The sequence below is a fragment of the Saimiri boliviensis genome, chromosome 8, assembly GCF_048565385.1.
Source record: "Saimiri boliviensis isolate mSaiBol1 chromosome 8, mSaiBol1.pri, whole genome shotgun sequence".
NCBI lineage: Eukaryota > Metazoa > Chordata > Mammalia > Primates > Cebidae > Saimiri > Saimiri boliviensis.
The window spans coordinates 1,971,201-1,994,303 of record NC_133456.1 but is presented as its reverse complement, the minus strand read 5'-3'; the positions used below and the strand labels follow the sequence as shown (position 1 = coordinate 1,994,303).

At 41.5% G+C, this 23,103-nt stretch overlaps 1 protein-coding gene and 1 long non-coding RNA gene across 4 annotated transcripts in view; one reads left to right on the top strand and one right to left on the bottom strand.

Annotated features, from left to right (window-relative positions):
* The window catches only part of LOC141585313 (uncharacterized), a 103,664-nt gene extending 97,977 nt beyond the window's left edge, over nt 1-5,687 (top strand). For both annotated transcript variants that reach the window (XR_012518695.1, XR_012518696.1), the window contains exons 5-7: nt 373-512; nt 3,612-3,787; nt 5,561-5,687. This is a non-coding gene — a long non-coding RNA (uncharacterized LOC141585313). The remainder of the gene's footprint in view (nt 1-372; nt 513-3,611; nt 3,788-5,560) is intronic.
* The window catches only part of CMSS1 (cms1 ribosomal small subunit homolog), a 361,157-nt gene that overhangs the window by 7,797 nt on the left and 330,257 nt on the right, over nt 1-23,103 (bottom strand). For both annotated transcript variants that reach the window (XM_074403543.1, XM_074403544.1), the window contains exons 3-6: nt 9,437-9,508; nt 7,916-8,045; nt 3,824-3,883; nt 2,077-2,179 (exon numbers count right to left, since the gene is read on the bottom strand). In XM_074403543.1, coding sequence (XP_074259644.1) covers nt 2,077-2,179; nt 3,824-3,883; nt 7,916-8,045; nt 9,437-9,508 — 365 coding nt within the window. The remainder of the gene's footprint in view (nt 1-2,076; nt 2,180-3,823; nt 3,884-7,915; nt 8,046-9,436; nt 9,509-23,103) is intronic.

Here is a 23,103-nt window from a genome sequence, read left to right as displayed (position 1 = left end):
GTAGCTTTTAAAGCACTGAAAAGTCAGTGTGAATTCCCTTGATTTCAGGACCAGGAAGTACAGCTGCCCAGAAGCAGTTGGAATCTTCAAGATCAATTATGTTTAGAGCAGACAAAATGGAAAGAAACACTTTTGTTTTACTGGGAGAGTATGTGCTACCATTTAATGTGTGTCTCCACTTCAGCAGAGAAAGGAGGGTTTGAAGGACCTACTGAAGTTTAACAACTACTTTCCTAAACTCGTGATTAGATTAGTTCATTTAGAGAAAAACATTCTAAATAACTACTGAGAGTCTACGTTTGTACTTAGTCTATTTGACCCAGTTCCTTTTGCTTCATGACTTGGATTTTCCTTTGTTTTGTCTCCTGTCAGAGCCTGGCCCAGAGCCTCAGGGAGAGCTGCTCCTCACAAATCCCATCTGACTCTGACGGCTCTTCTCCGAAAGCTGAATATTACCACTGACCAGTGGAAGCCTTCTTGTTTATTCTACAGAAACTACGGTAAATGAAAAGGTATGTGAAAGCACTTAGTAAAACACTGACAAATTATCTTTAAAACATAATCTTGACATTCAAATCTTTGTTCCATTTGGAATTTATCTTGGTATAAGAAGTGAGATATGAATCCAACCTCATTTTTCCAGTTGGCTACTCAGTTGTTTCAACACCATTTATTAAACAATCCATCTTTCCCTACTGATTTCTGATTTGTCACCTTAGGCGTATGCTCCATTTCCATATGCATCTGGGTCTGTCCCTGAACTTTCAGTTCCGTTCCACTTATCTGATCTGTGATGCGTGTGCCAGTTCCATCCTGTTTTCATCATTGAGAGTGTGTGTGTATAGTTTGTAATCCCTAGGGATAGGATCTTCTCATTGGTATGTGTGTGTGTAGTTTGTAATCCCTAGGGATAGGATCTTCTCACTGGTATGTGTGTGTGTAGTTTGTAATCCCTAGGGATAGGATCTTCTCATTGGTATATTCTTCTTCAGAATTCCTTTGCCTGTTTTTAGTTGTGTATTTCCCCGTAAGAATTTAGAACTAGTTTATCCAGTTTAAAAAGACAATTATATTGGAGTTTTACTTAGGATTCTGTGAAATCTGTAGGCTATCCTAAGCAAGACACCCAACGTTACAATACTGAGTTTTCCTATTCAAGAATATGGTACATGTTTTTGTTTGTTGAAGTTTTCTGCATCCCTTAAATGATGTTGTCTGTACCTAAGTTTTGGTAAGTGTATTCCGTGAAAGAGAGATATTCGATCTTTTCTTTCCTTTTTTTCTCCTTCCTTCCCTCCCTCCTTCCTTCCTTCCTTCCTTCCTTCCTGTTTCTTTCATCCCTCCCTCCCTCCCTCTTTCTCTCTCTCTGTCTCTCTCTCTCTTTCTTTCTTTCAGTTCATAATGGAGATGGGGTCTTATGTTGCCCAGGCTGGTCTCAACTCCAGGGCTCAAGCAGTCCTCTGACCTCAGCCTCCCAAAGTGCTAGGATTATAGACATGAGCCTGGCTTCTCTTTTCTTGTTACTGTTTTAAGTCAGCCCTTTTCTTCTAACTGGTTGTTTGGGGTATGATCTCCTTGCTTTTACCCTTGCTGTCTACAATGCGTGCTCTCCACATGGCAGCCAAGTGAACCTTTAAGATGATGATTCAGATCAAGTAACTCCTCCAAATCCTATAATGGCATCCGATCTTGGGGTCTTCTGGGCTTACTCTCCCCTCTACCTGGAATGGTTTTCTTTCAGATAGTTGCTGGGCTTTCTTCACTTTGTTCACGTCACTGATCAAACTGTCATCTCCTTAAAGCAACTTTCCGTGACCATCCTTTGAAAAGTAGTCCTGATCCACTTCTATCCCTTTACCATGCTTTACTTTTTGCTTATGTAACTTATCAATGTATCTGACACTACAATGTATTTTCATTTGTTTATTAACTGTCTTCACTACTGAAATGTAAATTCCACGAGGGCAGGGACTCTGTTTTGTTTATTGCTACGTCTCCAGCACATACAACCTAAGAGCCTGGCACATAGCAGTTACTTAGAAACATTTATGATATGAAATAGGTGAACCTTCCAACCTAATGAGCTCCAGGGCTCGGACAGCCGAGCTGCAGATGATCAGCATCAGGACCGATTTTTTCTCACTGTGGTTTCTCCTAAGTTTTACCCACTTAGGACAGACTGGAAAAAAGACCACAAAACAATTATTCAAAATACAGCAAAACAAGGCCCACCTCCCAAGTTGAGTATTTCTTCTTTGTTGAGTGTTAAGCAAAATAAAATATAGTGAGCATGGTTCCTTATAATTACAATTATAATTCCATTTTCTAGTTATTGTAAATATTAGATTAAAACGAAGTATCGGCTGGGCACGGTGGCTCACGCCTGTAATCCCAGCACTTTGGGAGGCCGAGGCAGGTGGATCACGAGGTCAAGAGATCGAGACCATCCTGGTCAACATGGTGAAACCCCGTCTCTACTAAAAATACAAAAAAGTAGCTGGGCATGGTGGCGCGTGCCTGTAATCCCAGCTACTCAGGAGGCTGAGGCAGGAGAATTGCCTGAACCCAGGAGGCGGAGGTTGCGGTGAGCCAAGATCGCGCCATTGCACTCCAGCCTGGGTAACAAGAGCGAAACTCCGTCTCAAAAAAAAAAAAACAAAAACAAGTATCATTAATTTATAACACAAAACACACATGCCAAGTCCTTACATATGACTGATTTTAAAATTAAGCAAAAAACTTTGAAATATTACATTTTTGATATTTTAATTTATGTTTGATACTTGAAGCCAATGTCAATTAAGTAAGAAACAAATTCTGATTCAATCACATTAAATTTTAAAGGGACTTTCAACATAAGACATAAAATGGAACAAACATACCGACACGGTGCTATCTTGGGGTCTTTTCATTTATCTTGGGGTCTTACATGCTTTTATCATCTTGGGATCTTACATTTCTTTTTTGATTTTCATAATCTAGTGAGGTCGATTGTTATTACCTAGATTAACATTTCTGAATTTGAAGCTGAGAAAGGTTTGTGAACTTGAGTGTCATCAGAATTGCTTGCAGTTTGAAAGAAGAATAAAAAATTTCTGTATCTAAACGATTTCATTGCTGGCCATAAATAAATGACCACTCGATATGAATAATTTAGTTATTGCTGGCTACACATAATACATACTGAAGGGCCAGACACAGTAGCTCATGCCTGTAATCCCAGCACTCTGGAAGGCTGAGGTGAGTGGATCTCTGGAGCCCAGGAGTTTGAGACCAGCCTGGGTAACATAGAAAGACCCCATCTCTCCCAAAAATAATTTAAAAAAATTAGCTGCTTGTGGTGGTGCACAACTACTGTCCCAGCTACTTGGGAGGTTGAGACAGGAGGATTGCATGATCCCAGGAGGTTGAGCTTCCAGTTAGCTGTGACCACACCACTGCACTCCAGCCTGGAGACAGAGTGAGAAGACCCTCTGTCTCCCAAAAAATACGTTTTGAAAAGACAGATAAAATTAGATTGACTTCACATTAGCCATGGTCTGAGTTCTAAACATGCAAACAATTTCACAGATGGAACAGATATCACATAGTCCATCTTTCCTGTTTTTCAGATAACAAATTAAGTCAAGGGAAGTACTCAGTGACTTGACCCAGGTCAAACAGCAAATTGGTGGAGGACCTGTGACTAGAACACCATTCTCTGGATTCCTAGAACAATAATGGTCTAATGTGTTATAAACAGAAACGAGACCGAAACCTGATTTCCCAAAGCCAGAGCAAAATAAGAGTAAGTTTAAATAGATTAAAATCAAAGTTTACTTACTTTCTTTTAGGTATGAGGAAAGACTGTGAGTCAAATCATTGGCCTTGAGGAAACAGGAGCCTAGAAATATGAGAAACATGCTTTACAGAGAATTTTGTAAACACACACACAATCAGATGGATGGTATGTGAGTTATGAGTGATGTATAAGGTTGTAAAACATTAGTGAATTGGAGGCCCATTACATATCTTAAAGTATTGCCTGTATTTAAAATAACAGCAGCAACAGGTAAACTTTTAACTTGTCACAGAGCTACCCATAATTTGTTAGAGCAGTGAAATAGGAGATCGTTACATCCCTCAGCAGATTAATGAAGCACTTATATTTTCCAAATCCATCAAATGGGCACTATAACAAATGCAGAATGAAATGGCTAACAAATCTATGTAAAGATATTCAAACTCACTAGTTATCAGAGAAGGACAAATTAATATAATGTACTTTACACACTCATTAGAATGAAAACTATTGGCAAGATATTTAATAGCAAGTGTTGAGAAAGCAGGGTGATGGAAACTTGTGAACTGTAAGTGGAAGTAGAAACTGGTATAGATATTCTGGAAAGTAGGAATATTAATATGTTTATATCCTATAATCCCATGATTTCATTTCAAGTAAAAGAAAGGAAAGAAATTCTTGTGTGGTCTGTTAAGGCACACACACAAGGACAGTCATCCTGGCATTATTGGTGATACTTGGGTGCTGAAAGCCACCTAGGTGTCCACATCTGGGAAAATGGGTGAGTATATGTGATAGATGGAAATACTGGAATATCATGTTGCATTTAGAAGCAATGAACTAGATATGCATAAAACTATATAGTCACATCTGGAAAACAGTGTCAAGTGAAGAAAAAAAACAGAATAAAAGCCTTAGCACAAAGCCATTTAGATACAATATGTATATATATACACAGCATGACATATTTTATAAGAATATATATATATATATATATATATATATATATATATATATATATATATAAAGTACCTATCATATTAGAGTGAATGCCTATAAGGAAAGGAAAATAGAGTTTGGATTAGGGAAGAATGGGAATCAAGTCTCAAAATACAACACAACAGAAAAATAAATACAAGAAAATATAACACGGTAAAATAAAACAGGGGCCTTGACTGAGCAAAATGAAATTGATGTTGTGACCCAGCACAGAGAAGCCATTAAGTGAGGAATTCAAAGCTGTTTTCTCCTATATTGTTGTGGAGCCTTTGGTGGTCTTTAAAACTACAATGTCCCAGGCCTGGATATGATCAGACTCACCTGGAGAACTGAAGATACAGATTCCTGGGATGGAGTCTCTTTTGCAAAGTGAATTAGAATCTCTCCGGGGAGAGCCTGGGAATCTGAGTTTTAAAAAGTTCCTGGGTGACTCCATTGCAGCTAGCCTGTAGGCATGTAGGAGTCACTAATCTAACCTGCACTGCAGCTCTCAGGAGACAGCAGAGAGGTTAATTAGCTCCAGGAGATGCCAGCCTTGAAACCCTAATTAGGTGCCCATGTGTATGACATAAACAATGCGCACAATATTAATTGAAAAGACATGTTCCTGCCCCACAGACACAAACCACCTCAAATCAAAACCAAGTCAGAGGCTCGACAAACTAGATAGGAACAATATGTTGTTATTTATATCTGCCTTATATGTGTATATACAAGGGGATTTATGCCCCTCCTGAAGTGCATTCCAAATAACCTACTGTATCTCCTTTCCCTCCCCAGCTTAGATCTCTCTGTCGTTGGTTTCATCAGTGAAGTCACCAGGACCTGTTCTCCCAAATCTTCCTCTGATGTCTCAGTTTACTGTGTCTTAAATGCCCTAAGTTTTTAAATAAAAATAAAAACCTGTCCTTTTTTGTTATAACATTATTTCACACGTTTTCCTTCCTCCCCAAACGAACCCATGATCCCACATTCTTGCCTAACTATATTACTGAACTCCAATAAAACAGTAATATCAGACAAATTCACTATGGTACTCAGACGACTCCTTAAAACTTTCTTCCGAGCTGTGACTCTAACTCCAGAGAGGAGCAAGGTTTAGTGTTCCATGAGGTTACAGAGCAGCAGTGGTCCCGTTACTCACAAATCCTTCCTAAGTTCAAGTTATGCTCTAACAAAGAACTAGAATGCAAAACCGACCACTGAGTCACAGTAAACATCAGAGTTCAGTCAAAGCTTTAAAAGTGGTTTTGTTAGACTAGTTCCTGTGATTGTGCAGTCAGGACACAGTTTTGACAGCAGAGGCAGTAGTGTGCTGAGGAGACTAGATTGTAACTGCTATCGGAACCGTCTGGGGTTAGGAAGTCTAAAACTCCAGATCCTACTCATGTGCAAATGCACTCCTTCAATTCCCTGAAGGGCAGTCTCCTTGGAAAACAAACAGATGGGGCATTCATGTCTCCAAACCCAATGTGTGTTTTTGAAAAAAGGGTATCACAAAAGAATTATAAAAATTCAGGGAACAGGCCAGGTGCAGTGGCACATGCTTGTAACCCCGTTACTTTGGGAGACCGAGGCAGGTGGATCACAAGGTCAGGAGTTCAAGACCAGCCTGGCCAAGATGGTGAAACCCCATGTCTACTAAAAATACCAGAATTAGCTGGGCGTGGTAGTGGGTGCCTATAATCTCGGCTACTCGGGAGGCTGAGGCAGGAGAATTGCTCGAACCTGGGTGGCGGCTACTGCATTGAGCTGAGATCGTGCCACTGCACTCCAGCCTGGGTGACAGTGAGACTCCGTTTCAAAAAAAAAATTTCAGGGAACAGATTGTTTTTTTCAGTTTCTCAAGCTTCTAGAAAGCATAAAGTTGTAATGGAAAAAGGAAATCAAGCCACCTTCTACTTTTTCCAAAAGCAATATTAGATATCCCTAGTAGTCTATAAATAATTTGAAGCAATTTTACCAAAACTTTATATGGTTTGATTTTATGACAACATCTATTTCCGCCCATCTTTGTCTACAAGAGTTACAGGATGCGTCATAATTTTGAAATTAATTAAAATTGGTTGTTGAAGCTGGGTGTGGTGGCACGTGACTATAGTCCCAGATGCTATGGAGGCTGAGGTTGGAGGATCTGCTTGAGCCCTGGAGTTTGAGGCTGCAGTGAGCTATGACGGTGCCACTGCACTCCAGCCTGGGTAACAGCAAGACCCTGTCTCTAACATAAATAAGTAAATATTTTTTAAAAGTTGTTGACATTTTGCAATATCTTTTAATTATAAATACACTAAGGCAGTAGATCTAAAATTCTAGTAGGCTTAAGAATCCCTTGAGGCAAAGCATCAGCCTCACAAAACGTGCAGAATTGGATTCCTACCTTTAGATAGTTTGGTTGAAAGAGTCTGGCGTGCAACCCAAAATGCTATCTAAAAACCATGACTAGAAATCTGTGATAACAACAACAACAAAACTAAATTGCTTATTAAGGCTAAAGTTCTTGTCTGTAAGAGTTGAGCAAATCAGTGTTTCATATCTATAAGTTTAAATGTGTACTTTATTTTATTTATTTATTTATTTATTTATTTTGAGCTGGAGTTTCGCTCTTGTTACCCAGGCTGGAGTGCAATGGCGCGATCTCGGCTCACCGCAACCTCCGCCTCCTGGGTTCAGGCAATTCTCCTGCCTCAGCCTCCTGAGTAGCTGGGATTACAGGCACGCGCCACCATGCCCAGCTAATTTTTGTATTTTTAGTAGAGACAGGGTTTTACTATGTTTGCCAGGCTGGTCTCAGACCCTTGACTTCAAGTGGTCCACCCGCCTAAGCTTCACAAAATTCTGGGATTACAGACATGAGCCGGTGTGCCCAGCCTGAAAATAACGTTTCTTTAAACAATTATTATTATTATTATTATTATTATTAATGGAGATGAGGTCTCACTATATTGCCCAGGCTGGTTTCAAACACCTGGGCTCAGGCAATCCTCTAGCCTCGGCCTCCCAAAGTGCTGGGATTATAGGGATGAGCCACCGCGCCCGCTGGAAAATACGTTAATTGACTGCCTGAGACACCTAACTGTAATAGATGACAGTTATGTTTTACTCCCCGTCACTAGGAACACGGAAGCTTGGCTGTACCTGGTAGGTTCAGTTCTTCCAATTCAATCACCGAGCGACTGCTGCTGTAATAGTCCTTCATCAGCTTCTGCAGGTCTTCAGGGACCCCTGGTTTTGGTTCTGATTTTGCAAGAACATCAGTAATTTTCTTCTAAGATATGAGAAGGAAGAAAAATGGGAAGACATATTTTAAAATGGCATTTGGCTTGGAATAGGTTAGTTCCTCTGGCATTTAAACTGCACATAGCTTTGGGTGTTAGCCACGTGTAAATGTGGATAACTGATCATCGTAAAGTCACCCTGTGGAAAGTAGAAAAAATATTACAGGAAATACTTTCCAACATCTATTTTGATTTTGACTCATTTGTGTAGCATGTATTGAATGCCCGCAGTGTACTAGACACACACAATCATTCATGTATTTCCATCATAAGCCTCCCTTCTCATTTCCTTCTCATGGTCCACCAAAGATCCAGAAGGAGCGTTTCCCACTGCTGACGCCAGCTTTTCCCACTCCTTCCACAATATCCCCATTTTTACACACCTGCCAAGAACGGTCAAGGTGCTGTCAAAAGAATTAACTTTTAAAAATATGTCATCAGGGAGCACATTTTAGCGTGACCTCAGTCAAGGCTAAGCTACCCAGCTAGAGTTTTGACCCTGAGCCACCAAGAACTTAACACTCCTGAAGGCCATTAGTGTACAAACTATCAAAGAGAAGTCAAGTCACTTCTTTAAGGACTTGCCAAACCTCAGCCAATTTGGCATCTCCCATGTTCCTCTTCGGCCATTTGTAAGAAAAGAAAACATACGCACACACATTCTCAGCCTTCTAAAAGCTTGCTGTTAAGTAATTGGGTTGAGTCCGTCTTCTTTCCTCTAATCCCAATCGTATTTCCTCTGCTGACTTCAGCAGTAGACTCCTCTTGGCCGGGAGAGAACTACATTGCTGTTCTCACAGCTGTGGGAGAAGGTCACAGCTAACCATACTTTCTCCAAGGCTGAGCCATCAAAAAGTTTGTATAGGAGAAAGAGTCTTTCCTATGCTCACAGGCAAACATCAAAATACAAGGGGGAGCTTTTTGGCCTTAATTTATGGTTCCAAATTAGTCAGAAATGCCCCCATACTACCTTTATCTGCTTATTATTTTCTTTTTATTCATACTTTAAGGTATAAGGTCTTAAAATCTGGAATGAGTAGTAAAAGGAGGCTGGTATATTTCTTTTCTTGGACAGAGACTGAAGGGCTGGGGGAGGTTAGCTCTGGACTCCTTCTAGAATTAGAAACCTACATCTGACATCTGACCACACTGAAAACATAGGGTGGGTAACAAAGATATTTGCTACTCCACAAAATGAAATAGGAGTCAGAAGAATTTATTCTTAGCTCCAACAGAAACACTTATTACTAGTGACCTTCAGAAAGTCACCAAACCTCAAGGACTCTTACAATGTCTGCCTCTCTCAGGTGGGGATTACAATAGTTGCCTCATGAAAGTATGATATATAATATATAAAAATGTGATAAATTATTAATATTACCTTTCTCCTCTTCCTGGTCTTGGTGGTATTGTCTTTTCTTTCCTTTGGTTGTATCGGAAAACATTCTTTAGGCTATTAAGAAATACAAGTGAGAAAATTTTAATCTTTGCATGATAAAGTGGCATGTCAATTCGTGGTGTGAACCCCAAAGTACTTTCTGCCGTGCGTGTATTCTTCAGGGTATCCTGGTAACATTCTACAGAAAGAGGCGCTGGAAGACCTACTGGAGGTCATTGCGCAGCGGCTGGGCTGAGGGAATTTGAGAAAGTCAGAAAGTGCAGATGACTTAAGACTGGAAAATCCTTGAACATCGAATGTGTGCGTGAGCGTCTATGTGTGGTTGGTGTGGAAGGGCAGAGTACTGGGTTTGTGCCATACAGGCAGAAATTGATGTCATTAAACTTAAGATGTGGTAAGACAGTCTTTGACTAGAGCGACTAGGGTTTTCCGTGAACCAGCTGTGTGTGAGCCTACATTTCCAAGTTACTAGTCATTGTTTTGTATCCTCCATTCCTGTCCTCTTTTCAGTAAGCATAGAAAATCCAAAGTAGGATCTATTTCCTTACGTTTTTAAACCAGCTGCAGCAAATGCCTTTAAATGCCTACAAAATAAATGTCTCTGCTGATAGTCTGATACGGTCTCAGCACCATAATATCTGGAGTAATCTCTTTTGCCTGTTGCCTTGACCCCTGAGTACCCTATACAGTTTAGCGTTATTTTTACCCTGAGGTGTTTTTTTTTTTTCCTAATGTAGAAAAACAGGAAATTTGGATTAAGACCTTGATTTATAAAATAGAATGCCCCAGATTCCATATTTATTAATCATAAGCAGGCGTAGAAAATGTTTCCTGTGCTGGCCTTTTTTATGCAACATTGTCAAACAAGTTGCCAAGTAAGATATAAAATGTAAGTGAAAACTTAAATTCTGAGTTTTCCTCGATTAACTTTCCACTCCAACCAGAGAAGACTTAGTTTAAACTGATAAGCTACTAACTAAAGCAGTCTTGTCTCCACTGGCTCTGCTAAAATGATTACAGATGAATCTTTCTATGAAAGCTTGCAGACAGCCTGGAGATTGAGAATGTCTACGGCCTGAAGTCAGAGAGAAAGATATAATGCTACATAATTTATTCAAGACATGGGGCCAAAGACCAGCAGTTTCAAGATTCTCTTTTAGTTATTACAGAAATGGATTTTAAAAGTTCAGGATTAAAGTGACATGGGAAATCTTGAAATTTTAGCTTCCTCTCAGATAAAAAACCCACGAAGAGCGATTGCATCATAGCTGAAGAAAACAGAGATATGGCCTCTCTTATTTAGAAAGTTAAACTGTACTGTGGATGTAGATACATGCCAATTTGATGCTGGTACATGCCAATTAGAAACGGTGCCAAGGCCACTAATATGTCACAGAAGCTGCCAGATGGCCATAAGAGTACAATTACAAACCAGGCCAACCTTCAGCTCATGTTCCAAAGGCAAAGGCCAGGATATGATTAGCAGTTCCCTTAAACCGTACTACGTTATCTCCACCAGTATCAAGGTTTTGGGGAAGCATATTTAGAAACCTGTTACATTTTCTTATTTAGTGTATGAAGGTTCTCGAGGAATACATTCAGTGTACTGGTTGTATTTGTGCTAGGTTTACAAAGCCAATTAGATAAAGAGTGACATCAATTAAATCTAGAAATGAGCTCAACTGTAAGAATATGGACTCTTTTATTCTTGGAGAAAAAATAAAAATGTAATTCTGAATCATGCATAGGAAAAAAGAAACACGCTTGATGAACTGCTTTAGCCATGATACTGCCTCAGGTTTAAATGTTAGGCTCACATTCTTACATTATCCTAAAGGAAATACAATATAATCTTTGGTGTTTGGAACTAGTTACTTTAGCTGGCTGTGGTAGGTGCCAATGAAGAGGCCAATTTTGAAGGAGTCAATTTGCATAGAGGTGAGATGACTTTATGGAGAAATCCAAATCCATAGTACTGAAAATTTTTTTTTTAAGAGATGGGGTCTCGCTATGTTACCCAGGCTGGAGTGCAGTGGCTATTCACAGGCGTGATCCCACTACTGATCAGCATGGGAGTTTTGACCTGCTCCGTTTCTGACCTGGGCTGGTCCACCCCTCCTTAGGCAACCTGGTGGTCCCCTGCTCCTGGGAGGTCACCATATTGATGCTGAACTTAGTGCAGACACCCGATTGGCATAGCGCACTATAGCCCAGAACTCCTGGGCTCAAGTGATCCTCCCACCTCAGCCTCCCGAGTAGCTGGGACTACAGGCACGCGCCACTGCGCCCGGCTGAAAATTCTTAAATTTAGTTAACTGCTTTATTAATGCTGCTGTTTACCCTCAGAGAGACGGGGTAGGAAGAATGTGAAGAATCTGGCCAAGCCACTAAGCATTTCTGGAAACCAGCTCCAACACTGTGTGACTTTGACAGTTGATAGCAATGCCATTTCTTTATATAAAACGTAGCAACTTAAAATATGTAGTCTGAAGAATCAAACTCCCCTAAAAATGTTGCTTTTAAGGGAAGCAACTGGGGCATATTTTCCAATTCCTTAAACTATCAAAAATTCCATTATTTAAGAATGATTCTCCTGGTTAAACATGGCAAATGGGGCCGGGCGCGGTGGCTCAAGCCTGTAATCCCAGCACTTTGGGAGGCCGAGACGGGTAGATCACGAGGTCAAGAGATCGAGACCATCCTGGTCAACATGGTGAAACCCCGTCTCTACTAAAAATACAAAAAAAAAAAAAACAAAACATGGCAAATGAACCTCAAAATGCCAGTAAACTGAAAATAAAGGAGGTTGGAAAGGACCTGTTGAGCAGGATCTATGTAAAACCCAAGAAACCAGGAGAGAGAACAACAGTAATGGAGCAATTTCGACAACTTTTTGGAAAATGGAAAGTGGCTGGAGCTGGAGAGAAGTGACTTGGCAGAGACAGAACGCATCTGGGTTTCTGAAGGGGTGAAAGCTAACAGTAAGTGAGTCTTTGACCTGTTGAACTTTAAGAAGGTTTCACTACTTGGAGGCACAAAGGACTACAAAGAGTGAAGGGTTAAAAAGAAAGAGATTGGCTGAAAGTTTATATTTAGAACGACTAGCTACCCCCATCCCCCACTAGGTGGTATCTCCTACCCTGGTAGCCAAGCAACTATCCCATTACTGCTTCCTTTCACCTTGCCTGTTCTAGCTGCCGACTGGAGATCTATTCTCTAAAGAGATCAAGAGGATCAAGGCTGGGCCAGGGGAGAGAGAGCAGAGGCTGAGGCTTGCCTCCATTTCCTGCCCCTATTCCATGCTTATATATAGCAGGCAGGAGACTACTGAATTCTTCTTCAGAAAAATGGAGTGGCCTAAAAGAAATACCATCAGAGAGTGACATTTGGGAGTTCCATAGTAAAAAAATCCAGCTTGTTATCCTATCACCCTACCATGAAGTACACTAATCAACAAACCCCACTCATCAGACATCTAAGGTTCATCAGACATCTAAGGAAAGTCTCCAACACAGGAGCAAATAAATAACAAAAAGAAAAATGAACCTGGAGAAAAGTGGAATGGTACCTCAAAATAATGACAATGAATATCCTCAGAGAGATAAGGGAAGATTTTGCAGCCATGAAATAAGAACAAGATGCTATAAAAATGGGAAAAACAGTTAAGCACTAAAACAAATAAGAAAGGTGGGACAAAAAATATACAAGAAGGCTGGAAGATAAAGTAGAGCCAGTCTCCCAGAAAGAGATGAAGAATGGGTGGGTGGGGGGGAAAGTGGTGAGAAAATCAGAGAATCAACCCAAGAGATTCAATTTTCCAATAAATGGTATTACAGAAAAAAAGGTCACATAAAACAGTAGGGGGCTTGGCATTGTGTCTCATACCCGTAATCCTAGGGCTTTGTGGGGCCCAGGTGGGAGGACTGCTTGAGGCCAGGAGTTTGAGACCAGTATTCCTGGTTACATGGTGAGACCCCTTCTCTACAAAAAAAAAAAAAAAAAAAGGCCAGCACACAGTGGCTCACACCTGTAATCCCACTTTGGGAGGCTGAGGCGGGTGGATCACGAGGTCAGAAGTTTGAGACCAGCCTGACCAACATGGTGAAATCCTGTTTCTATTAAAAGTACAAAATATAGTAGGGCTTGGTGGCACATGTCTGTAATCCCAACTACTCAGGAGGCTGAGGCAGGAGAATCACTTGAACCCAGGAGGCAGAGGTTGCAGTGAGCCCAGTGAGCCAAGATCACGCCACTGCACTCCAGCCTGGGTGACAGAATGAGACTCCATCTCAAAAAAACCAAAACCAAAACCCAAAACAAAAATAACAACAAAAACTAGCAACTTGGGAGGCTGAGACAGGAGGACCTCTTGAGCCCAGGAGTTCAAGGTTGCAGTAAGCGATGATTGCACCACTGCACTCTAGCATGAATGACAAAGTGAGACCCTTGTCTCTTAAAAAGGAGTCATCATAGAAATAATGTATGACAAAAAAAAAATCATATATGACAAACTTGTGTTGCCTGAAGGAAACTTTCTAGAACATGAAACTCCAAATTGAAAGCCTGTTAGGTATAGGGTACAACAAATATGAAAAGTACCCATACCAAGGAGCATCACTGTGAAATTTCAGAAAATCATGGACAAAGAAGATTCCAAGAATTTCTCCTCCAAAATAGTAACATATAAAATACAAAAGATCAGAAAAAAGAATAGTGTCCAGACCTCTAAAAAGCAATAATGGATGCTAGAACTTAATGGAACAATGCTTTCAAAATTATGAATAAAGTTTATTTGTAAATTAAACTTTTATACCCAGCCAAAGTATCAATCAAGTGTCGAATAAAGACATATTCAGATATATAAAGTCTCAAAAAATTTACTTCCTACCTACAGATACTGAAGACTGTTTCAGAATACAAAGGGTGAAACCAAACAAAAGGAAGATATGAAATTTAGCCAAAAAGGAGTCCAACCCAGGAGGGTACTGAAGGGGCATCCTAGGATGACAGTTAAGAGGTGTCAATTGTCAGTGAGCCTGGAGAATAACAATTCAGAATGAAACAGGAATTTGGAGTTCTGCAGGAAAACAAATCAACTAACCTATTTGAGCATATGGAAAATGTTATTCATGGGCATATGGAAGAGATGTTGGAACATATGGGAACACTCAACAATAGGAACAGAGCAAGCAAGCCAGGCAGATAAATAAATGAAGCAACTGTTAATGCCATGAAAATAGTTGTATAAGAAAGGAGGGATAGTTACAGTATCTTTTCTTTCCCTCAGCATTGAACAATATTTCCATCATCTTAATGATGTAATAGTGACAACTGTTTTAACCAAAATGTGGTATCTTGTTGGTAGGGGAGGCAGCAGTTGGTGACAGAATAGGAAGTATACCAGATGGGAGAACTATGTCCTCATCTGCCATGTCAGGATGTCAGTAGATTACATCAGAAATAGCCATGTAAACTATAAGGTAGAAAGTAAAAAAAAGCTAGAGAAGCTCAAGTTTTCTCTTAGTAAATAAGTAATACTATTTGATTTTAAATTTTTATTTTTTGAGATTTAGTCTCTATTTGTTGCTCAGGCTGGAATGCAGTGGCATGATCTCGGTTCACTGAAACCTCTGACTCCTGGGTTCAAGTGATTCTCTTGCCTCAACCTCTTGAGTAGCTGGGATAACAGATGTGTGCCTCCACACCCAGCTAATTTTTATATTTTTTGTAGAGACACGGTTTCACCATGTTGGCCAGGCTCGTCTCTCCTGACCACAAGTGATCTGCTCACCTCAGCCTCTCAGAGTACTGGGATTACAGGCATGAGCCACCACACCCAGCTGATATTTTTTAAAAAGATATGTATGATCATTAGGTTGGTAACAACCAAAAAGTTTAAGTTGCCATTTTATAGCAAAACAAGCATGTTAATTATAAAGATGAAACAATGCTGAAGTGGCTTTTAGTTTCTTTTGGACATGGTCAAGTTACCCAATACACACTCACCAGGATGTCAAAAATTAAAAGGCCAGTAACTCCAAATGTTGACAAGGACATACAGCAACCAAAATGCTCACACCCTGGTGGTGGGGGTGCAAAATGGTACAATCATTGAGGAAAACAATCTGGCAGCTTTTTAATGAAACTGACTCAGCAAGTGTCACGTATTTACTAAAGAGAAATAAAAATATATGTTCTGCTCTGATGTGAACACTATACAAATATCACTAGGTACCCCATAAGTATGTAGAATTATTATGTGTCAATTAAAAATATAAAATAAAATTTAAAAACTTAAAAAAACATTTCCCAAGAAACTTGTATTGAATTTTCATGGCAGCTTTAATCATAATTGTCCCAAACAAGAAATAGCCCCAGGCCCTGAGGTGGTTCATGCCTGTAATCCGGTACTTTGGGAGGCCGACGTGGGTCAATCACCTGAGGTGAGGAGTTCAAGACCAGCCTCGCCAACAAGGTGAAACCCCATCTCTACAAAAATAAGCTGGGCATAATGGCAGGTGCCATCCCAGCTACTTGGGAGGCTGAGGTGGGAGAACTGCTTGAATTCGGGAGGCAGAGGTGGCAGTGACCCGAGGTTGCATCTTTGCACCCCAGCGTGGAAGACACAGCAAGACTCCATCTTAAATAAATAAATAAATAAATAAAGCTTCATGTGTCCATCAATAGAAGAATGGATAAACAAAACGGCCTATTTGTATAACTGAATACTGTTCAGTGTTCTAAATTGAATTGTGTTGCCTTGAAAGTCCTATGTTGAAACTCTAACCCCCAATGTGACTGTATTTGGAGAGAGGTCCTTTGAAGAGGCAACTAAGGTTAAATGAGGTGTCATAAGGGTGGCACCTCAATTCAGTGTGACTGGTGTCTTTATAAGAAGAGGAAGAGACACCAGGGATGTGAATAGACAGAGAAAAGACCATGTGAAGACACAGTGAGAAGACCATCTGCAAGTGAACGGGAGACGCCTCCGGAGAAACCAGACCTGTAGACATCTTGATCTCGGTCCTCCAGCTTTCAGAGTTGTTGTTTCAGCCACCCAGTCTGTGGTATTTAGTTACGGCAGCCCCAGCAGACTAACGTGCTCAGCAATAAAGAGGAATGAAATGCTATACACGGATATGGAGGAATCTACATAATACTCTGTGCGGAATGAAAGAAGCCTTAAACAAAAGAGCGTGTAACTGTATGATTCTATTTATATGGCATTTTAGAACAGGCCAAATTGATGTTTTAGAAAAAATATCAGAGCAGTTGTTGCCTCTGGGGCAAGGAATTTGGAATGGTGATTGACCCAGGTGGCATGAAAGGATTCTGGGGGTGATGATCCTGTTTTTTCAATCCAGAGTGGGTTTTGGGTTATGTAGTTGTATTTATTTGTCAAAATTCATTGAATGGCATATTTGACATTCCCTATATTTATTGTATATTAATTTTACCTCGAGAGAAAATATACAAACTTTAAAACAAATATTAAACGTTAGTCAGTGACACGCATGCCAAAGTATCTGGGATGAACGCACTGATTTTGCAAACGACTCTGAAATGCGTCAAAAGTACAGTGATTGATGGAGAGTGTGCTTGAACAACACTTTACGAAATTCTGGACTTTGGAGACATGGAAGGTCTTAAAAGAAAAATCTTACTGGAAAATGAAGGAAAGGGACTTTTTGTTATGCAGTGGTAGGAAGTTTGGAAATAGTTTTCTGAAATTATATTGGTATGGGTAACCTAGCTAAGGAGATTTTCAAATAGTGTTGAAGGTGACACTTGATTTCTTCTTGGGTCTTACAGTAAAATGCAAAAGGAACGAGTTAAATTGAGAGAAGGACTATTAAAGATGAAATCAAGGGTGTGACTTAAAACCATTCATTAAGACCTCAGAAGAAACAAAGATGGTGCCTCAGAGTACTGTTCAGTCACACAGGAGCGCTTTAAAGACATTGCCGGGCGCGGTGGCTCACGCCTGTCATCCCAGAAATCTGGGAGGCCAAGGCAGGTGAATCACGAGGTCAAGAGATCGAGACCATCCTGGCCAGCATGGTGAAACCCCGTCTCTACTAAAAATAAAAAATTAGCTGGGCGTGGTGGTGCGTGCCTGTAATCCCAGCTATTTGGGAGGGTGAGACAGGAGAATCTCTTGAACCCAGGAGGCAGAGGTTGCGGTGAGCTGAGATCGCATCACGCCACTGCACTCCAGCCTGGCGCCTGATGACAGAGTGAAACTCTGTCTCAAAAAAACACAAAAAGGAAAGAATTAAGGGTATGCCTCATAGATTTTCTCAAACAAGATGCCTCTAGGAAGCTTAAGGGTTATTGCCTCACGTTGTATCAGCAAGGGCCCAAGGTGGAGAAGAGATTGGGGATATGACTTCAGCCTAATGAGGTGAACCCCAGAAGCATCACAGGTGATGCCCACAGTTTTTAAAGGAGCTATATATGCAGAAATACCACCAGTTTGGGCTGAGAGGGTCAGAGAACACTGAGAACAGAGGCTTTCAGACACCCAGAATTCTGTCGAGAAGCAGGCTGCATGAGCTGCTCAGCTGCAAACACTCGCTGCTTTTCACAGAAAAGAAAAAAAAAAAAAGGATAATTGGAGGAAAAAATGAAGCCCCAGGGGCAGAGCCAAGAACCATGGAGAGTGATTCCTGGGCCTGAAGACTTCATACATGAACTGATATTTGCTTGGATGGCCGTTAGAATCCTGTGGACCAATGACTCCACGTGCCTTCTGTTTCCCCCGCTTTGAACAGAAATGTCAATAGAGGTGGGAGGGGTAACTTGTCTCGTTAGTTTCATAGGTTGAGAAGAAGAAATGTACTGAAAGAGCTGCACTTAAGGAACTAAATCTGAGCAGCCCCTACTGCACCTGGACCTGATTTAGATGAGGAGACTCTGGATGCTGAGCTCACGCTACAATGGGACGAGACTTTGCAATCCTCGGAGTGCTGAGTATATTCTGCACACTGAAGGGATATAAGTCAACGGGGGGCCAGAGGAAGAGTGTGTTAGCCACATTCCATGATAGCTCCTCATGATCTCGATCTCCTGGCATTCATATTTCTTTGTAATCTCTTCCCCATGAATGTGGACTGGATTTACCAACTTGCTTAACATGGTGGAAGTGACGAGATGTCAACTCTGAGAATAAACTATAAAAAGGATTGTGGTTTCTGTCTTGGGTGCGTTTGCTGGTTCCCTCTTGGACCACTTGGCCCGGGGAGAGTTAACTGCAACACTGTGAGGCAACCCAGTGGAGAGGCTCACAGAGTGTGAGCTTGAGACCCGCCAGCAACCACGTGAGTGAGCTGCAAGGTAAGCTCTCCCCAGCTGAGCCTCCAGCCCCAGTCCACAACCTGGCTGGTACCTGGTAAGAGAGGCAGAGCCCGAGGCACGGAGCTAAGTTATGCCTGTGAGGTAACAGAAACTGAGATAATAAATGTGCTTGTTTTGTTTTAAGCTGCTAACTTTTGGGCAATTTGTCAATGCAACAATCGATTAACAGGAGGGACAGAATTAAGAAAGCATAATGAGAAGGAAGAAGGTGATTCAGAGAATGAATGAGACATAATCCTGTTTTCTCTTAACAGATAAGCATCATCTTAGAGATAAAGAGTGGAAGAAATACGAAATGATCAATGCTCACATAAAGCAGCAGCAAGAATATACAATAGTGGAGGCTCAGAAGGGAAAGGGATATACACTCTTGCTCAAGATTCCTTTAAGATTCAAGGAGATAAACAAAAGGCCAGCAGAAGAAAAAAGTCCACTGTGGCCTCTGAGCAGGCGAAGACGGGTCATGGAACCACTGAAGTGCTACTGACATCATGGAAGCATCAAGGAAAAGTCACAGACTCCTTCTTAAGGGTTTATGTTCTGGGAACCATAATTACAAGTCACTAACGCTGGCTCTGAACTGATTGATGTTGGAGAGGGAAGGGGTGACGCAATCTCTAGGAGTAGGGAATTCATCATTTATTTTGGAAGTGATTACTGGGGGAAAAAGAACTGTTGGCAAATCTTTATACTCACATTATTAGGCAGGCCAAGGATGATTATTTAGATGTGAACTGGTGGCTAGAGATGAGGTAGTTGCATGGTTTTAAAAACTTTAAAGTTATAAATCTACTGCTTAAAATACTAAACAGACTGGAGGCGTGTATTCAGTGACGTAAATGCGAGGCCCAGCTACGGCAAAGGAGGGAATGTCATCTACCTTGACAGATGATCTAGACTGGCGATATCAAAGCCTAAATGTATATTACAGCTGACAGCATCATGCCAAGCAGTTGCTGTGCAAGCATTAAGAAAAACTGAAAGGGCCGGGCGCGGTGGCTCAAGCCTGTCATCCCAGCACTTTGGGAGGCCGAGGCGGGTGGATCACGAGGTCGAGAGATCGAGACCATCCTGGTCAACACGGTGAAACCCCGTCTCTACTAAAAATACAAAACATTAGCTGGGCGTGGTGGCGCGTGCCTGTAATCCCAGCTACTCAGGAGGCTGAGGCAGGAGAATTGCCTGAACCCAGGAGGCGGAGGCTGCGGTGAGCCGAGATCGCGCCATTGCACTCCAGCCTGGGTAACAAGAGCGAAACTCCGTCTCAAAAAAAAAAGAAAAACTGAAAGAACAGAGCGATCTTAAGCAAATTGGAAGAAAATCAAAATTTAAATATAGCGTAATTTTTTAAATTGATCCAGAAAAAAATGCAGTTATATTTAGAAAACATACATTATATTTAGAAAACATATACTTAGAAAACATACAGTTATATTTAGAAAACATACATCTGATCATATCTGCCAAATAGAGCCCAAAGCCGTGTTAGGTACCTCAGTGGACACAAAAGAAAATCTGGCCCTAAGGGATTTACGGACCAGCTGGAGACTCCAGTTCTATGCATGTAACAATCAGAGAAGGACTTACGGACGGAATGCCTGGCAATCAGTCATCCTTGGGGTGGTGGGATGAGTTCCAGAGGGAGGAGAGCAGTGGGGGAGGGAGGACGAAGGAGCCCGCAGGGGAGCCGGAGGGACGGTGTGGGCAGGCAGGGGTGGAGAGGACCCCAGCCCTGAACGTCAAGGTGGGGGAGCCTTTCAAGGAGGGAGCTGTGTTGGGAAGATCAGGGATGTGGCTGGAGGAGGGACTCTACATCACAAGGCCCTAAGAGACCTCTGCAGGCAGCTGTGTCAGGGAGCTCATGGCTTCCATGCTGGGACAAAGGGCCGAGACGAGAAGAGTCACGAGAAAACGGGGATACCAGGATGGTCATTCATTCCTTCACTTGACAAATAATGAGTGCCAGTTAAGGGCAGGGTTCCACGCCAGATGCCGTAGAGACACAGATAAAATCTGTCCTTAAGGTGAGTCTCCTGGGAATGAGCAGGGACCTAGATGGGCAATGCTCATAGGAGGCAGAGGGGCACATACAGATTCTCACATCAACTCAGACAAAAAGGATATTTCTCTGGCCAGGGAAATTAGGTTAGAGTCGGAGAAAGGAGTTAGGGTATTTTGCATATCGAGGACTTGGACTCTTCCAAGCAATTTGGTGGTGAAAGAAGTTAAAGCAAGACAAAGGTGATTAAAATGGGCAGTAACATCTTAAGGTTTTGTCATTTTTTTTTTCACTTTGCAGAAAACAGCAATAGCATGTGCCCAGAGAAACACGTGAGAACACGGTTAATACAATTTTCCCGGGCTGAAAGAGAATGGACAGGTAGCAAGGGAAATGCAAGCAACAGTATCCTCAGAGCCTGGCTCACAGCCAGCCAGTTGGGCCATGACCCCCAGAACCTGTCTCTCTGAGCCTCTGGTTCTTGTAAAGTGGGTACCATCTCCCTCCTGGGGATGCTGTGACGATTGTATGTTCCAGAGCGCCTTACACAGTGACAGTGTTAACTGCTCGATAAAAGGTCTTTACTCTTTTACCAATGGGTCCAGAAAGAGTAAGGACAAGCCTGCAGAAGATTAAGGAAGAACAAAAGCCAGTGGAGTATGAAGAAGATGTGTAAATTAGTTCTGTAGGTATACACTGATTAGAGGCAAGAGTCAAAGAGGGCATGACTAGGGCATGGGGAGTGGCCTAAGCTAAGGAAAACTTAAACCCCACCTTGAGGAAATAAATTGAAAACCTAAGGGTGTGTTATCCTGTAAGTTTCCAGAAGAATGATTAAGACTAAAACCAGCATAGGGCCTTAAGCAAAATATTTAATGGTTGGAGAAAAAACCAAGATGATTATATATCAAACACGTATACCTTTCTGCATTTCCCTTCCCAGGAAGAAAAAGCAACGGACAAAATAAACAAGATTATAATATAATAATTATAATATAATAGAGTTATAGTTATAACTATAATCATGCACACTTCAGTGATTACTCTTTGCTAACTACTGCTTGAAGTGATTAACAAGTACACATTCATTTAATCATCACTACAGCTCTGCGAGGAAGACATAACGATTATCATTTACCAAGAAGGTTACTGACTCACAGAGAAATTTAACTTGCCCACCTAAGCGGGCAAGTTAAGCAACACTATACGAAGTTGCTTCTCACAGTTATCTTGAGCTAAGTCACAAACTTTGGGTGGAATCACGCTATTGTGGAATGAGTTTAAAGCATCTATAATAAGAATAAGACCCCAGATTGCTGCTATGAAAAAGATGGTAACTTTGGGTTGGTAGTAGACAGTCTTTGAAAAATCCCACATAGGCCAGGCACTGTGGCTCATGCCTGTAATCCCAGCACTTTGGGAGGCCAAGGGAAAGAGGATCACTTGAACCCAGAAGTTCGAGACCAGCCTGGGTAACATAGTGAGACCCCATCTCTACAAAAAAATAAAGAAATTAGTCAGGTGTGGTGAGGCACATCTGTAGTCCCTGCTGCTCAGGAGACTGAGGTGGGAGGATCCCTTGAGCTTGGAAGGTTGAGGCTGCAGTAAGCCATGATTGTGTGTTACTGTCCTCTAGCCTGGGCAACACAGCAAAGCCCTATCTCAACCCCTCCCCCACCGACACACACACACCAAAAAACCCAAATCACATAGATGTATTAGGTTAGTGCAAAGTAATTTTTTAAATTAAAAGTAATGGGAAAACCACAATTACTTTTGCATCAACCTAAATACCAATCAGGTTTGACGGAAACCCAACGAGAAAAAGCTACAAATGGATGCGTGGCATTTCTAAAGTAAGTAGGAAGATTCAAAAGGCAATAAAAGGTCACAGGATTAGGAAGAAAGATTACCCAAATGGCTACTTCTGGTTATGCAAAGGCCACAATCCCCTGTTAAGAATGCATATGACAGGCCGGGCACGGTGGCTCACACTTGTAATCTCAGCGCTTTGGGAGGCCGAGGCGGGCGGATCACCTGAGGTTGGGAGTTCAAGACCAGCCTGACCAGCATGAAGAAACCCCGTCTCTACTAAAAACAAAAAATTAGCTGGGTGTGGTGGCGCATACCTGTAATCTCAGCTACTTGGGAGGCTGAGGCAGGAGAATCACTTGAACCCAGGAGGCAGAGGTTGCAGTGAGCTGAGATCGCACCACTGCACTCCAGCCTGGGCAACAAGAATGAAACTCTGTCTCGAAAAAAAAAAAAAAAGAATGCATATGTCAGACCATAG